The sequence below is a fragment of the Odontomachus brunneus genome, unplaced genomic scaffold (assembly GCF_010583005.1).
Source record: "Odontomachus brunneus isolate Ranch 3 - 2012 unplaced genomic scaffold, Obru_v1 Obru_scaffold_044, whole genome shotgun sequence".
Taxonomy (NCBI): domain Eukaryota; kingdom Metazoa; phylum Arthropoda; class Insecta; order Hymenoptera; family Formicidae; genus Odontomachus; species Odontomachus brunneus.
Genome location: NW_022639494.1, coordinates 216,923 through 235,938, shown reverse-complemented (window position 1 = coordinate 235,938; position 19,016 = coordinate 216,923). Strand labels below are relative to the sequence as shown.

General features: G+C 39.1%; 1 protein-coding gene across 4 annotated transcripts in view; it reads right to left on the bottom strand.

Annotated features, from left to right (window-relative positions):
• The window catches only part of LOC116844666 (regulating synaptic membrane exocytosis protein 1), a 209,258-nt gene that overhangs the window by 36,975 nt on the left and 153,267 nt on the right, over positions 1-19,016 (bottom strand). For all 4 annotated transcript variants that reach the window (XR_004378114.1, XR_004378115.1, XM_032816521.1 and 1 more), the window contains exons 12-14: positions 18,597-18,721; positions 529-641; positions 310-374 (exon numbers count right to left, since the gene is read on the bottom strand). Coding sequence is in view for 2 of the 4 variants with exons in the window: in XM_032816521.1 (XP_032672412.1) it covers positions 310-374; positions 529-641; positions 18,597-18,721 (303 nt within the window). In the remaining 2 variants the exon portion in view is untranslated. The remainder of the gene's footprint in view (positions 1-309; positions 375-528; positions 642-18,596; positions 18,722-19,016) is intronic.

Here is a 19,016-nt window from a genome sequence, read left to right as displayed (position 1 = left end):
GGGGGGGGGGGGAGAGGCGCGAAAAATAAGCGGATTCGCGATAGCCGATTTACGAAAATCGTATAATGAAATTTCAGTTCGCGTGTTAACTTTCACTCGGAAATCCCGCGAGAGATACAACGTGTTTCGCAGATCGAAGATCATCCGCGGCCAGTGGATATTTCGATGCGAATGGACGCGGTCGCGGGAAGACTGTTCCGACAAATAAATAGAATTCCTGCAGGTTCGAATCTCGTGGAGAACGTGAGGCTTGAGCACAATAGACGTGCTGGACGTGTGTTTGGGAAAATTCCGTATGCCGGTACTCACCCATCAGCAGGCCCAAACTCGTCGGTGTTTTCCCGGACTGCGGATCATCCAGCAGATCCCCGGTGCTGTTTTCCGTGAGCACGCGCGCGCGCGCGCATAAATCAGCCGGCGAGAAGCAACACGAGGCGAACACACAAGAAGGATCGATTTGCGGTTAGTAGGTGTATTCGCGCGATTGTCTCGGCGTAACACTATTATCATGTACAGACGTTGACTTACATATCGGTTGCGTGCTCCACCACCAATTCGGCCACGTCGTCGGTCCGCTCGATTATCTGCTGCACCTCCTCGAAGCTCCGATCGATCAGAGACACACCGGACCACTCCAACACCTGCGGACCGTTTCGCGCGCATTATTTCACTGAGCGAGTAGACTTTCTGGGCACGGATGATTACTCGCACGTAGTATGCGAATGTCAAATACAGCTCGCGTAATCATATAGAGAAAGTAAATACAGGAAATAGTGCAACCACCGTCCCTCATTTCAGCTACGCGGTTCATTGATACAATCGCAACGCAGTCGAATCTGTAATCTCTCATTTAGCGAATAAGGGCCAGCAGGAATATTTACAAAAAATATATAGGACGGTATAAAAGCAATTTTTACAACGGTATAAAAGCCTTTCTTTCAACACTGAGGGAAAAAAAATTGTTGATCTTGCAACTGCATGCTGTTACCGTGTATTAATGTGCAACGGCACGCAGATTTAAATAAAATTGTTTTTGGCTTCAACTATATTTTTTAGTTGTTCCAACATGAAAATGGTAGTAGTAACATGCAAGTAGTGTTATTATTTCTAACATTATAGTAGAATTTAATGAAAAATAGTTTTCTTAACCACGATTCGAAGTAATTATTTCTCTATGTAATTACAGTTACAAGTATCAAACTTTTTTCTCAGTGGACGAGAATTATTCTTCATCATCATTTCATCTCGCACTCTCCAAATATCTTGAAGTGGAATCTCACTCGAAGCGAGTGAAAAGTGGCAGTATTTTCGCTCGAAGCGGTAGTGATTCCACTCCAAGTCGCGAGGATAAATCTTTCACTCAGATTTGAAATGGATTCTGACTCCATATGAATGAATGTTTCGATGAATATGCTGCTGTGACATCAGGATCACGTTTCAATTTCGAGTGAAGATATTTGCTCGACACGATTCAGAATAAAGAATTCATTCCGATGAATGAGAAATCACTCGAGTGATTCGATGGTCGCTTTATTTTTTGAGTAAAATTTCACTTGAAGAAATTTAAAAGTCATAAATGATCGGTACATACGTTCTCGTGAAAAATGTGTAGCATTATCTTACGTATTCAATTCACGTTGTCACTTTAACTTACGCGCGCGCACGATTATTGCATATTTTATATTCTTATACGCGCATATATCGCGCGATATCTTTACTGCCATTCGGCACGAGCTGCGTAAGAGCGCGCGGGGTATCTCGAGATCGCAATTTTCGGACGCGACGACCCCAAGACGCCCCGGGATATCGCGGAATGATTCATCTCGCGGGGGGAAAGGGAGCAAGCACAGCGGCACAGGAATTCTCCCGGGGATTCTAGATGCCGAGGTCGGCGACGGCGACGGCGGCGGCGGCGGTGAAATTAATGTCAAGACGCGTCGAGGCGAGGGAGGCAACGGCACACCGGATTGCAATCGGTCGTAAAGTACCGGTCCCGTCGGCTCTTTAAGTACTTTAATTACTTTAATTACTCGAGCTGATTGCCGGTGGGGAAACGAAGGCGACGAGGCCGCCCGAGGGCCGACGAGGGAGGAGGGGAAGGGGTAAGCTGGCAAACTTTCGGACGAGGGGAATTCGTCGTGCTAATCCTCGAGACCAGGCCTCAGCCAAGGAGACATACCTCAGGATTAAGGTGCCTTCTCCGTCTGTTTTAGCTCGACGGATACGTGCTATTTATCGCGCGCACGGGCGCGTTCACGCGTTCGCGAAACGTGGGAAAGCGTGAAAAATTGGGATTAAACAGCGATTAAACGTACAGCTCGCGTCTCTAAGCCGGGCAGAGACACGCGAGATTGAATCGCGTTTGATGAATTCGGCTCTTGAATGATTTTCAGGCATTCGGACTGATTAAGCGCGTTTAACCACCACTTCCCGCGCACACACAGTCATTTGCGCGTCACGTTTCTCGCATTACCGAATTGTGCGTTTCAATTTACTTTACGCTCGACAAGGTGTCAATTAACGGGAATCGAATTAAATGTCCGACTAGATGGGCGCAGGTGAGGGCGGTGTATCGTTGATTATTCCGATAAGGTGGAAAATACTCGGCGAGGAGTTTCACGTTCTCTCGCGTTTTCTTGCGATAAGAATCAATGCAGCAAAATAAGTATACGTGCGCGCGATTGATTCAAGCGTCGGGCTTACAAAACTTGCCTCCGCCATAATTTCGTTTGAATTATCATTTATTGAACGTGAAATCTGAAAATGTGTATTCACCGCAGCGCTGTATAACTGCGTTCAGGCGCAGAGATCCTTGGAACATGTTATGCGATCCCTATTAATTACGCCATTCGAGCGGCTTTCAATTAAACCACGAAACCAAAGCCACAACGAATGTAAATAGCTGTATCGGCGTGAAGAAAAATGAGGTGCACGATCGATACGCCCGCGGCTATTATTTATTTTTCTTCCGTTCAAGTGTGTGTGCGCGTGCTAAATACGTGAGTGCAAAATATGGAATTACAGGCGACCCAACCGAGTCGACGTCCTCGTCGTGTTGAGGAAGCGTCTTCGGCAAAAGGAAAGGTAAAAGACGGCACGCGGGAAATCTGGCAAGAAATGTAATTTCGAATTCCACGGTACTTGATGAAACGTAAAAGTAGCACAGTAATCGCGTCGGAGTAGATCCTCCGGCGTTCGAGTTTTTCTTCTTGGATTAAGGAATGCCCACGATGAGAAACTTTGCATCTACGCGGAAATGTTTATTCGAGCGCGAGGTGGAAAGGTGTTTTCAACTTTCCGCAGATGTTGTCGAACGGCGTTTCTTGTGTGCCTCCTTCTCTGTCTTTCTTTCTCTCTCATCTTTCGCAGACTTCCGGCTAAAAAAGGAGATTGCATAAGGGATGGGAGAGGCGATTTCGCGTGAGCCGTATGATAATGCAGAATTTTCCCTTTATTCGATTCTTTTTGTATTGCCACAAAAGAAACTCTTCGTCCCTTGTTTGCAGAAGATCTCGAAGTAGCTCCCATCTTCACTGTCCATTTCTCGATAGAATGTTCAAGGCATTTCTTATATTTGTTAGACTCTCACAAGTCTTAGTCCACAATAGGTGTTATAAGCTTTTAATTTTTTATCCCCCCTAAGGCCAAAACTATAACATAATTTCCTAGCAAAAGTTGTTTCTTGCGATGCCAGAAGTCGTAATAATGCTTAAAATTAGGGATTACAAACTAGTAGTGCGAGGAGCGCCATTTGCCAGGAAATTAGTTATAATCTTGGTTTAAGTCCAAGGTTAAAAAAACCTTACTGTACCTATTGTGGACTAACTTGTACCGGGACTAATTTGGGCCAATAAAATGGGAGCCATAATTATCAATTATGGCCCTCAGTTACAGATCAAACTTGATTTATTATTATATTGAAAGAATAAACATTATAACTAAATTATGAGTAGATTTATAAAGTTACATTCACAAATATTTGTTAATATTTAAGAAAGAATCTACAATATCACAATATTGTATTACATGCATTATAGATTGAACTCCAATCGTGCGTCATTATTCAATATATAAAATAATGTGAATATATGGACATTATATGAAATTGGATATCGTATAATATAACCTCTTATAGAGACGCGAAATATTTACTGACCTATAATTGCGATCTATGCACAAACGTTTCTGATTATTTTATTTTGAATTTAGAATTAATTGATTTGAAGTCTAATAATTTTGCTTCAAAGTTATGACGTTTGTTGGTGCTTATATTATAAGAGTTACTTTGAATGTTTGTTCGACGAATTTGTGTAAATGAGTGAAAGTTACTCTAACTTTAAATGACCCATAATTAGTATTGTTATCTTAAGAAATACATAGTCGTGTTTCGTCATTTCAGCTTCGTAAATTCCTTCAGTGAGATTCAGGGTTTCGTTTTCTATCTCTTCGAATCTCCCCGAAATCTCTCCTGATAACGGAATCAGTTACTCTTCCGGTCTCCGTGTATCCCGTAGCCATTTTTCACGTTTCGATCGTCGGGTCCCGCTTTAGCCGCGATCCAAAGCGAGTCACGCACACGCGTTCCACGCTATTACGCGCGCACAATTTTCTATCTCGGTGCTCCAGGACGAGCTTTTCAACTTCCACGTCACATTGTGCGTATCCGCGTAGTGGTTTCTTTTTCCTCTCTGTCGCTGCCCGGCGACCGAGTCCTTGTAAAGGGAAGACCGTGGCTGCCGATAACCGGATGCAGGAAATGACGCGTACGAAAGCGATCAGCCATCGGTCGCCGTTGCCTGATCCTCGTTTCATCGCACGATATATCGTAGCGCGATCAACCAGAAAATAAATCCAATGTGCATTCGTGGTTAGGGCGAAAGATATTCACGGAACTTTGGCGGCGACACACAATGGCCGCACTGTGAAGTTTAACTAGAAATGCGTCGCGCGGTTTTTTAAAAGCCGATCGATCTTCGCCGAGAGCTATCCGGGCGAAAATTCGCACATCTCGACACGGAGTGTGTGGGATGCGGGATGACCAGTTTTGGTCGATATACCAAGCGGAAAAAAAGTGACGCTGTTAAATTATAAAACAGTCGCGCTCTTGCACCCGACAATCGTCACGCATTCATTCCTATCGCAGTGGCTATCATCACGACGTGACTGAGCAAAGTTACTGAGCGAATTCGCGTATAGTATTCGCGCGGTTACTTACACCGCGTCTTAACAGATATTGAATTGTTCTTCATTAAAATTAACAAACGCCCCAAGAGACTTCTCCGTCGCGTTGCTCTCCGGAGAGTTATTATTACGCCAGAAGGAGATATTGTATTTCGCGTAATGTCGAAGAACGATCTCTGCGACGGAGCAGAGATATAATCGAATATAATCATTCGAGGTGTGTAAACAGGCTCTGATGAAATTTAACTAAAGTGAGAGAAATGGGGCCTCTAAGAACCATTCGCGGTTGTCTGTTGCGAAATTGAATTTATAATGTAAAAGGATGATAATAATCTGTCGGCTGAGGCAATATTTTTCGCAACATTCAAATTGAATAAAAATGCATAATCACATGGGGGAATGGGTATTAATAATAACTAGCTGAAACTACTCAGCGTTGCCTAGATTATTACAAAATGTCAAGGGAGTGAAATTAGAGGGAGGGCGTAGAGTGTCTAGGTTTCATATAGTCTATATTTTCTGCAGGTTCCTAGAGAGTAACTATGTCAAATTTGATGCCTTTGCTGACGCTTTTGGCTTTATATATGCAGATTGGAATAAAGGGTTAATTTAACGTGAAAGGCTGATTCGCCGCGCATGATAGGCCGGAAAAAACTGATCATGTTAGACATTGTGAAGTATTATTATCCGCCCACAGTATTTAATTTAATTTCGCAACAGACAACTACGAATGACTCTTAAGACCCACTTCTTTCATTTTCATAATTGTTCGAATTATTTTTGATAATTCCGTTAAGCTGCAGTAAGCTCTGTACATACGATAACGAAAGGTAAAATATTCTACGTCGCGGAATTCTCCTTACCGGCTCTCCTGTTAATCCAGCCTTATCGCGTTACCTCGTTGCTTATTTACGATGCACGAGCGCCCCGTATTTCGTCCCATTCGGAAACATTATTTAAAATAAGCGACCCCGTTGCGACCGTTCAGCCCTCGAGAAACGCCTCTCCTTAGTTCCACGTCGTCTGGGAAATTTACAGCATGCTATCCATGCCCTTCGCTGTCCCCGGACACGTCGTTCCTCGTAGCAATATCGTTGCGAGATGCGGCTTGAAGCGCGATGTAGCTGGAAGCGCGTCGCGTCGCGTTTTCCCTAAATATTTTTCGCGACAACGATGCGGAAGAGCGATGCGTCAGAGCGACACGGCGATAACGCGCGAAGCGAGATTAATGTGAGCTATTTCCGCCGGCCGGCAAAGGAAATATCGCGACGCGACGGACACGCGAACGAGGCGCGAGAATTTTAGCGGGTCGGTTGGAAATAAAATTTCGGAGAGATTACGCTGTGCTGACATTTCCGCGGCCGAGCGCTGAAACTAATGGAGCGCCAAGCACACGCCACTCACGCTGTAAATACGAGATTTAACGCGGGACATGCCGCGTTTAGGCGAAACGCGCAAAAATACGTGCGTTTAATAAGTTTCGTATTTTATCGTTATTTCGAGAGGTGTTGTGTTCTCTGATTATAAAAGTTCTTCGTTTAAAAACGCTGCCAGCTGGACGTTCCATCCGATTAACGTGAAATGCTGGTGTGGGGTACGTTTTAAAATAATAACGTGAAAAATTCTGAACGCGCGCATTTACGGGACGTACGTGCTGCAGAATATTCATACGGAATGCATTAGTCTTGTCGAGCAAAAGCGTGAATATAAGCGCTTTTTAATATTGGCGTTCTACTCTTGCCGTGCGTCGATTGCGTTAATTCATGATGATCATTTTTGGATTATTTTGCATCTTCATCCGCATCTCTCGCGCATCATTAATAGCGCGTTGATGTTACTGGAAATATTATGAATATCATGGCACAAAAATATCCATCCAAAATATCGTACTTTTTACTGAGAATTGTCTAAACTTGATCACATGTAAAAGTACTATTAAAAACAATATTTTATACACATGTTTCAGCCTATTCCAAAGATTAACGAAAAATTCAATCGGAACGTTATATCGTATCGCGTTCCCAACTTTGTCAAAAGCATGTCGCTTCGTCTGCTTTGATTCTAACTAGTGGAAGTTATTTTAATGACATTTAAATCTCTTTCTCAGCCTCGATCTTCCAAGATAAACTCTCACCGTCTAGAATTCAATTGAAGTTATTGTTAAATTTGTTTTCTCGCTCTCCGAGTTTGCGCAGCGCGGCAATACTCTAATCCGTTATTATATAGAGCCAAATGCGAAATACCCGCTATTTCTTCGCAAATCGAACAGAATATGCGTTTTAATTAATAAATCGTGATCGTTTGTATCCCACAATTTGTAGCGAACAAAATAATTACGATCGAAGTGAGCCCGTCACATAAAGTAATCAAATTTAATACTTTTATCTCATATTGTTTCTATATTTCTCTTGTTTAAACGATATTTAATATGTTTATTTGATACTAGTAATACCCTGATATCTGTAATATATTTAATACTCTTATACCAGTGCAAACTCTCTCAGTAATCAATAACTGTGTGTTGTACGACTATACACAAACAGTGTATATAAAAATTTAGATGTAATGTACCGTTAAATCACTAACGTATTTTGTAGCGGCACTGGTCTGTTTTTTTCAGCTGCACTGCTGAATTGGTGCAATAAGTTAGAGTGAGAAAAAATATACTTGTCTCCTTTAACTTATTGCATCAGTTCAGCGGTGCAGCTGAAAAGAACAGACCAACGGCTAGACGCTATCAAAGTCGCATGACCTTAAGGACAACATACGCGCACGTATGCGAAGTATTCGCGCTCATAACAGTCCTCGACGCTGAGTTGAGCGCGACGGATCGCGTCGCGGTTATTTCTCGACTTTTCTAACGCGATAAAAACGGCTCTGAGACACTCCACGATTTTTCGCGCGTTCAATCATCATTTCGAGATTGTAGTCAACAACGGTAATGTATTGAATCCTAGAAGATATCCAACGTTTATTAATTTTATTTAATTTAAAGGGAAAAGATTGTCTAACTTGTGCTTTAATATCTCCGTGCCAAATAGCCCCTTTCCCGAGTCAAAATTTTGGTTTTATATTAAAATTCTACAATGCAGTAGAAGCTAACAAGTAAACCTATCTAAAAGTTACGCTCCAATTTCTTTCTAATTTGGCACAAATGTAAAAGTACAAAAAATATTTAGGTCATATTTTTTCATTTTGGCCCACTTTGAGTTTCACGGGCAGTTTATAGTTTTTTAATGTTTTCACTAATGTTTTATCATCAACAAGTGCAATAAAAATGCATGATAAATAAAATTGAATACATGTTATGCATGATAAGTAAAATTGAATAGGCGTTTTTAGTTTGCTGATTATGAATATGAAGTCAAATGTGTAAAATTATTTGTATAAATAATAAAATGTTTAAACAAAACATATAAAAAGTTGAAAAAAGTTATTTATACAAATAATTTCTCGGTTTGGCCGAGATTCGAACCATTTTGACTAATTTAGCACAGATTTGAAATATTCCGGTTGGAATCTCGGCTAAAGAAATTTAGAATGGTTCGTGTCTCAGCTATGCCGACTTTGTTAAAATTGTTCAACTATATCTTATATTCAATTTTATTTCTTATGCATCTTTGTCGTATTTGTTAATGATAAAGAATGAGAACATTTAAAAGCTATAAACTGCCCATGAAACTCAAAGTGGGCCAAAATGAAAAAATACGACCTAAATATTTTTTGTACTTCTACATTTGAAAGAAAAATAAAAATAAAAAAGATATCGGAATACCTTTTAGGTAGACTTATTTGTAAGTTAACAAAGTAAGTTTAATCCTAAGAATATAATTTACTTTTTCTTTGACTCTGATGATGTCTGAAATTTTCTTTTTCACTATTTTTAGCGTTAAAATAGGTTGTATTATAGACTTCAGATTATAAAAATAAATGTTAAATGGAATAAACTGAAAGTAGGATCAACATTTTGATTCAAGTAGGTTAAATAGAAACAAAAAAGATTGATGTAAGTTTCAGAATATTAAAATAAATGTTGAATTGGATAGTAAAGCCTAAAAGAGGATCAAAATTTCGACTCAGGTTTTCTCCCAAATATTCATCCTCCAATATCCTGTTATTCTCGATTCCTCGCGAACTAGGTAACTTCTCTATTGTTATTTAACTAAATAGTCAAATCACTTTCGTTTTAGATTCGACAATCAGTGGTCACACGATGGATACAGTTGTTGTTTCTATGGATGCGGTTGCCGTAACGGAAGATCCGGTTCAGGCCGAGCAGAGTTGGCTCGAAGGTAAGTTTACAGACGGCCGGTACTCTTGAACCCTTTAGCCCCCTTTGCGGTCGAGAGCTAAAACGTAGTCGTCAGAATAACTCGAATTACGACCGCAAAGGACTAACCCGCCTGTAACTAAGCGCAATTATACGTTAAACCGAGTCCCTGTAATTAACCAGCGTAATTGCATTTTTTGTTCTATTGTAGATCCAAATGTGGCAGAACGCGACCGACTCTGAATGCATGGCATTTTGGTGAGTGAAAGACATCAAGATACAAATTTCAGGTATTAAATTTCGGATTTGTTCACTCAAATTTCACGAATATCAATGCGATTTATATTGTAGATTTTTGCATATTGAAGTTTCTCTTTTTTCGTTTATATTATTTGATTAATTTGGAAATCACTGAGATTTCCCATTATTGGTTTCGTACGCTCGCGTGTTCGTGATTACATCTTTTGAGAAATACGATTCTCGTTAAATTAAATTTCCAAAAGTAACCGCATAGATATCGCGAAGTGATCTCCATACACAAAGGGCGTCGCGAATTTCACAATCAGTAGTTGATTTTTAATTTGCGTCGCAATTACTCCGTTTGCGGATTTTAATTCTAGGGCTTTTCAGTATCGATTTTTACACTTGTACTTGGCCTGTTTCGAATGAGTTTAACAAAATTAACGTTTCGATACACGCATTTATCGGTCGCTTTACAATTCAGTATTCGTACGAAACGAAAACTTAATTTGTTTACAAACATAATTGCCTGCAGAGCGGAATATTTTTTCTCTTTTTTTTTCGTGAATGATTTCACTCAAGTCGCGGTTTTCCTGCGTTGCCGTTTGCACGCGGCTCGCGATCACTAAGTATATCCATAATAAAAAAATACATAAAGCACCATAATTTATTGTACTTTCCGTTAAACATCGCTGAAATTATCGCGTTGGAAATGCAGAAGTACGATTGACATGTCGTTGGTTGGATGTTGACGACGCTGACGACACTGACGATGCTGGATGGCTGTGGGACAATACAGTCCAGGATGCAGTGCCAAGTCTCGTCGAAAGACGTTTCATCGTGAAGTGGTGAGTGTTGCATATCGATACTCAGTGAGTGATATATACGTAGAATATAGTGCATGATGTAAATTGCAATGGTGGTGAATAAAAAAATAAGAGCATTCGTGCGTCCACTGATACGAAATTCAAATTCGCAAACGCTCGTGCGTAGATATGTTGGATAAAATTTAACATGTCCGAATTATGTGGAAATAATTATTATCCGTTTACTCGAACTCGCATATGTGGATTATCCGGATAATCCGGATCTTAATATTAAGAGAATTTTAATTTGTACACATGAACTTAGCGTGCACATTAACTGAAATTTAATTGAAATTTAATTAAATTCATTCACATAGATTTAGCAGGTATATAAATTAAGAAGTTCGTATCATTTTTTATATTTCACCAATATTTACTCGAAAATAACAATAAGATGCTCTGCAAAACGCTTACAAAATTAAAAAAATACACCAAGTAACACAAGAAATACATCTGTCCATGCTATTTATGCTCCTTTTGGATATTTTTACCAAAAACTTATTTGCATTGATTATTTACATCAATGATATCTTTATATCAATGATATCTTTATATCTGATATAGTCAACGATTTTTACTTAACGTATTTTTTTAATTTTGTTCGCTTTTTGTAGAGACGAGATATACACTACTCAAAATAATTAGCGGTAATCTCATCGAAAGAATACCTCTGTTGATACCTCTGTTGATTCTGCAATTTAACTGAAATATGAAAGTGAATAACTAAAATATCATTATATCATATATTTGCATAAATACGTTATTGAAAAGATTAAGATTAAAAAAATAATCTCTAATGTTTAAAATATCTATTAATCCGAATTGAAATTTTGAATATATTGCAAGTTTGGCTAGTGCGCCTTTTTAAACTACAAATCCCATTTTGAATTTACCAACACCTTTCTTTTATTCGAATCCTAGCCAAACTTTGAATGTCGGTAAAGAAAATAATATTTATACTTTATTCGCGTATTTAATTACATATATTTATTCATATGATGAAACTTATACAGGATTAATGTAAAATTTCAATACGAAAATATGTAGAAGTAATTCCCCTCGATTGTTTTGAGCAGTGTATGAAGTGTTTTCGAAATACTTTGATGATTTCATTCATATAGTTGTATAATTTTAATAAACTATATATTGTTTATCGTTTTTCTGAATGATATATGTTATGCAATGCGTATATTTTATTTCCACATATATGTTTTTTATATGATTATATGTATTATTATTATTGCTATATTCTTATTATGAATATCACGTACTCTTGTTGTAAGATAGAGTTACTCTATCTTCACTCTTTGGTTTATCTTCGCTTATTATATGGTATTCCGCGTGCAATTTGATCAACGAAACGCACGTACCGCGAACAAAAGTATCGGCCTTTCGGAGTATTTGTCGTGAATGGAAGTTGTTCGGTTTATTGGATCACGTCGCGGGTTAACGGCGCACCGGCCATGCTGACGTTAAATTTCATTTCCGACGTAAGCTGCGCGACGGCGACGTTCACGTGACGTCAGGGCAAATATTGTGAGGACACGCTGGGACTGGATTTACCGTTCGATCGACTCGACGTCAAACTTTATTGTAATTAATTACCGCGTGGGTGATTGTCCATTAACCACGAGCTTATGTACGCGATGCGCCCCCGTAATTCTCTCCGGTAACGCGGAATATGGGAGAAGGGATAGATTATAACGAGATCTTTTGCGAGAGAGATATGACGTAGTACACGCGGTATCGATCGCGAAAAAGAACAGACTTTGGGTCTATTTCAACATTTGAACCTCGATATAATATAACGACGGGATGTAGGAAATAGATTTCGTTTGTTGAAATTTCTGGACTTCCATCTTGCATTTCTGGTCGAGTGTCATGAGAATTGCAGCAAACATCAAATCCATTTTCCTTTGTTGTTCTCCTGCGAATCGCAAATCTTCGGTTTTAGACACCAAGTACATTTTCCTAAAAAAATTACTAATGTCCATTTCCTTCAAACCGTGAATATATTTACGCTGTTGTTACATCCAGATCCTCAAATTTGTGATAAATTCTATCTCATGAAAATACTGCAAGAGATATTTAAATCTGGCACGAGAAATTTTAATTAGGTGAGATAGTAACTTGTTTAATTAAGCGGTGGTGCGCAGGTTTGCTATACTAGATACTCTACCTTTGTTTCATCAAGACAGATTCATTAACATAACTTTAAGTCGGCTTCGCGTTTGACAAAATATTCGCATTTGTTTGAGATTCGACGCGCTAGGCGCAGTAAAACGATGTTTACGGTCTCCTTATTCGGCGCGATACAGAATGAACGATCAATATTTAATTACGTCCTTGTTTTAAGAACATTTAGTAGGAACTTTGCTCTCACGGCTCTTCTAATTACTCCGCTTCTCAGGCGGGAAGACTTTTTTTAACTCCATTTCTCTCCGCGTTTTTCTTCTAGTCGTTACTTAACGTGGCTAACTAGCATACATCGTCAAATATTTTCGTTTGCTCGAAATATAGGGAAATGGATGAATCCATATATCTATATCCGCGTTATATTTCCATGAATAATTATATGTAGACATTATTCGTTCTTCCAACAACAGATCATTATGTTTAATGAGGTTTTAATTGCCCTTTAGTGATTTATACGCGGGATTAATCTAAAACAGATATTAATCAATCAAATGCAACGAGGAATATTTTAAAATTGTCCAAAGGAGTATTTGAAGAATTGTTAATTGAATGTAATAATAATTTTATTGGATTATGCGATTCTTTTGCACTGAAAAAAACTTTGTTTATACAGATGTGTTTTAAAAATCGTTTGCATGCACTTCTCAGTATCTCTTTCGCGAATGTGAGATCAATGACACAGCTATTGTCGAAGACTCTTGAAAAAAATTCGAAAAGTGGCAATCGAGCGACGTATAATCTCACAGCGATGGCCAAGAGCCTGCTTGGAATTCGGTCGTATCGAAACGCGATCTTGACGGTTGATCTTCTAGAGGCTCGTCTAACGGGCGAAAGTTTAATTATCCTCGAAATTCAACGACATGGTGGCGTCGAGGATAAGAAAGATAAGTTCGCTGTAAATCGCAACTCTATAGTGTGCAACTCTAGAAAACACACGCTTCTCTTTCTTAAATTTCACGGAATTCGATTTCCTGCGACGTACGGAATCCTTCGATAAATACCCTTCATGAGACGGGTTACATCGGGGAGTTTCTCCTTCCTCGATTTTGTTTCCTCGCAGTTTCGTTGCTCTCTTTCTGCGCAACAGAATCTGCAGGCTGTCTCAGAAATTGTCCATAAATTTCGATCGAATTAAAAGTAGCCGTGAATATGTAACGTAGTAAATTTGTTAAATGCTATTTTACACGACTTTCTCTTCGAGAACAAGTCTAAGAAAAAACTTGAAAGAATGCAGTCAAGCGTCTATAGACATTTAGCCCTGTTCTCAGAAACTTTAAATATTCCAATTAATGATACATCGATTTGTAAAATTTATGTCGAATAGATTGAGAATATAAAATCTCGGCATTATTCTCGTAGTCGTTTGGGAGATAAACGATTCACAAAAAATTACAATCTCGATAAACAATCTCGATAAAAGTTATGTTAACGCGTGGCGTGAATATTGCGTGTTATCAGAGAATAATATTGAGATTTTATATTCTTAATATATATTCGTCCTAAGCTTCAGATCAATGTATTATTTATGGGAACACTTAAAGTTTCACAAAATCTCATGGGAAAGGGGCGCAACTTGGTCGTACTCTTCATCGAAGAATCGATACGATTGTAGGGACACACTTGGCGATTTTAAGGCATCTCGAGGCACGTATTTTTAGCGCTTCTATCGAACGACATTTCTCTGATTCGGTGCAAATTCAGGCGAGTTTTAGCGAGTTGACGAGATATATTCCTGGTTCATTATAAAATCGATAATTATTCGATTCACCTTGTAAAACATTGCTACGTGTAGACTCGTACGTGTGAGGACAGATATTTGGAAGTAAGAAGGGCAAACTTAATCTCGCACTCGTTACATCGCGCATCGAGCAAAGGTAGGCGGAACTTTTTATTCCATATCACGTTTCTATTTTGAATAGTCGGTTGTTACGTAAAACCATTCATAAATCACGCCTTTGTTTCGCGCGTTCATCCGTTCGAGCGAAAATCATTTAAGCATTCCGTAACGCGTTCCCTTTTTTCACTACTGCGGCGTAATTACAAAACGTGTGCGCAGGAATATTATTATATCTGCGTTAACGACACGAAATCTCTCGTATCACATTTTGAGATTAAAAATAATAATATGGCATTAATACATAGTGAGATAATAATAATAGTAATAATAGGAATTAGGTAATTGAATTGAATTAATGCGTGCTGAGAAGGATCAGAATTAATTACTTTGAAACGTTCCCCAGCATATTTATGGAAACGCGCACATTTGCACGTCGGTTCGTGTGTATTTGCCTATTAAATCACCTTCTAATTGAACTATAATATTGTTCGTGCTAATGACAACGGATCCAACAAAGATCACATCCAGCGCGCGACAGATGTTCTCCTGAACGAAGGGGGAATCGATTGTTTTACGCGTTCGCGGCCGAAACAGTGGAAACAGACAGAGCATAATCGGGGCAAGTTATGTCCGGATTCTAGCGCTCAGGCTGTCTGTTCCAGAGCTCGACAGCCGAATTGGTCGTCGTTGCGCGTCGTCATCCGAGCGAATGCTGCCATCAGGTTCGCTGGCTCCGATTTTACATGCGTCGCGACGTAAGCGGATTAAACAAAGCGTTACTCGATTCGCGAGATGCACAAAAGCGTCGTGTCGCAGATTTTCGTTCCGCGAGCAACAAGTATGTCACGCTTGTCACGTTGTTGGCATCTTCCGTTCGTGTCGCGGGATTCAGGACACAGGCTCTCCTAATCCCGCGCCGATATTCGGTACTCTCGAAACGACAGAAGGAAGGATTAGAGAGTCGGGCGACTTTTATCCAAATTGGATGAAAAATAAAACTCGAGGGTTTATTCGTTATTTAAGGAGAAATTTTTATCTTTGCTCATGTCAGAGTTTATAAAAATGCAATTTTTATTTGCTAGAATTTTTCTCGTGCGGGTATATCCAGGGTGCATCCGTAACTATCTGGAATACCTTCGGAGAAAAATGCAAAGTTGGTTTTCAAAGATCTTCGAAATTATTTTACTTAGGAGAAGAACGTTAATTATCATAAGATTCTTTTCTAAGTGGAATAACGTCAAAGACCTGAAATTCCGTCAATTTCATTCTTTGCTTCGAAGATATTCCATTTGCTGACTTACTTTGTGTACACTTGGGACAAAAATATTATCTTTGGAAGATTATTGACTGTCAGTCCCATGATTATTCATCGGTAATGAAAATACATTTCCTGCTCCTCATTCTGTTCACAAATGTTTGCGAAAAATATGCGTCGCGTCAAACAATTCACATACATTTGAATGAAAGTGATTCGTTATTCATGAATAACATCCGTTCTGTTCGTGAAGGCGAGCAGAATTTATTCGCATAAAAATTTATTCAGCCAAATTTATTCGTATCATCATTTTGGTAAAGAGCTTATCCGAATAATGCTAGGTTCTGGCTGAGAGGAAAGCGCATACTTTCTCTCAGGTCCTATGGGAATGTAATCATCCTGCGACATCCGGTCGTTCTTTATCAAACATTGTTGCGCACAAGAGAGAATTCGTCGTTAAGCGATCAGCAGGGACTCTTTATGGAAATGTAATGACGGCAAACCGAGATGAGAGCATCGCAGGTCCGATCGATCGATCATTTAGAATGTCCTGTTTGTATGCGATGACACTCATGGGGCGGACAGAGGGCCCAAAGGGCTACACTTCTCGTCTTTTCATACGCTTTCCAGCTTGACGTTTGAATGACGTTTACATATTGACGTATACACACGTACGTGTTAGGCTGTTTAACCCATTTATGTCTGGCAATTTGTGTCTTGTCCGCGATCCAGCGTGTAAACGCAACGCGTGAGCATGTAAATGGATTAAATTTATGTTCTCTCTTATTATTTATGTTATTATCTATTATTATTTATGTTCGCACTCCGACTTTTTACTTAGAAAACAATTAATATTCAGAGAAAGTAGATTTCATTTATACAAAGAAAACAAGAGCATTCTATTTTTTAAAGGTACAATTACTTTCATTCCATTAACTACATTGATACTACATTAACTACTATTGATTAATGTAGTTTTATAACCATAAAAATTAAAAGTTTTATATTTGGTATCGAAGAGATAGGGCCGGGATATTAGTCTTTAGGACCAACTTTGTGTTTTGCTCCGAAAATATTCCAGTAACAGTTATTGATACACTCTGTGTATATTTGCACGATAAAAATTCTAGCCAGCAAAAACTGAAATTGCATTTTTATAAATTTTTTATAATCCCACTAGGATTTTTCGGAGAACATATTTATCGCAGTGGTAAAAACAGAATGATAGTTGGTGTGTGCTCTGAATGCCAGAAAAACTGTTAATTCAATTGAATAAGGTTATTATTAATAGCTTGGTAACGAAATAATTAAACCTTTACGCGCGTATTACTCTTCTCACTATTTTTTTATTCCCCATATTTAAATTGGTTCACGCATATGTGATATTTTTTACTCACATTCTGATTGTCGATAGGGTTTTAACAATATATCATAAAGATAACTACTATTAATCCATTTATACATAGAAATTTGCATTTCATCGCAAGTCTGCGTAAATGTAATATGATTGGCTTAATAATAATCGAAGCGGCGAGAAGCGCGATAGATCTGAGCATACATAACGAAATTGATGCACAACGAACTTTTAATGCGCGCGCGTTTGTCAATTGGAATCAATGCTTCGGTAGCTGTCGATATTTTCGCGGTACTTAGCCGTTTACAATAAAGGGTAACGATAAACGTCAGCGGGAAAATATTTTCTGCTCCGTGCGATATGCGATCGGTTGCTTAAATGGAGCATTATGTAGCACGGACGCGACGGTGGTTCATATTTTGCGGATTTACCGATTGGAAGTTGGAGGGAAGTCACGAGACTCACAAACGTTACCATCGATACTCTGTACTGGAGTTATCGTACTTTAAAAATGCAAAACGGATTATAGGCGACGGTGCCGAGCGAAGCGGAAAGGTTAACATTACAATCGCGCGCCAGTTTTTCGCAACTGATAGACGTTCGATCGATATGGCCACGTCAATAACGCTGTTCGACCAAATTCAACTTCTTGAAAAAATAATAGAGACCAGTCGACTGCACATGCACAAGATATGCATGCATACTAGTGGACAAATTGGAAATTTCTTTGGGTTTCTCCCGATTGTCGAAAGAGAATTAGAAATATAAGCGCGACGCGGGGTACTTTCGTAATTTTCGTACGCGAGATTGTATCACATCGTTCTCTCTGCAGTAGTGTCGTAGGTTAGGTATACAATTCTAGACCAGATCTGACAAACTCAAATTATTCAGTGGATCGCTACTACGACAAATTAAAATTTCCCGCTGGCCACATACAAAATGAAAACAACGTTTCATAAAAATGAATATCAAAATGCAAATGTGTTTTATCCATTTTTATTTTTATTACAACAGAGAAAAAATATTAAAAAATTAATAAATATTTATTAGATGAGTACCATTGATAAATTTACTTAAATAAAAATTCTTTTCATTTAAACCGAGTATTATTTATTTGGTTTAAGTAAATAATATTCAGTTTAAATGAAGAGAATTTTGATTTAAGTAAATATATTAATGGTACTCATTTAATAAATATTTGTTAATTTAAAAATTTTTTTTCAATGTACATAAGAGAAATACTTGTTTTCTGTGATATGGTCAATGGTAAAAATCTTTTACCGTGCCGCGAAAAATAATGTAGCGGGTTGAGTGCAGCCCGTGAGCTCCACGAAGAAGTTAGCCAGGTTTGTTTTAGATAACGATATAATTAGATAACTCTATTCGTACACACTCACCTTGTCGCCTTGCTGCAAGCCGGCTTTCTCAGCAGGGCCGCCTGGCACGGTCCAAACGATACACGCGAAGGTGCGTCCATCCGATCCTGTCTTACCACCAACTACTCTCATGCCGAATCCGCGCGCTGCAACAAAGAAACGCGGAGGACTCGGTGAATGAAGAGTGTGTACGCAGTATAAGCGAAAGAGGCCGCGACGCAAATTTCGTGGATATTTTCGCGGGTAGAAATTGCGACACGCCGCGCGGGAATACGCGCACGTGTTGCTTTGAAAAGGACACCCACGCAGTTTCCCGGTGTTTTCCTCCGTCATGGACTTATTGTATGTGTATTATACGTGATAGAGAGGGAGGGAGGGAGGGAGGGAGGGAGAGACAGAGAGAGAGAGAGAGAGAGAGAGAGAGAGAGAGAGAGAGAGAGA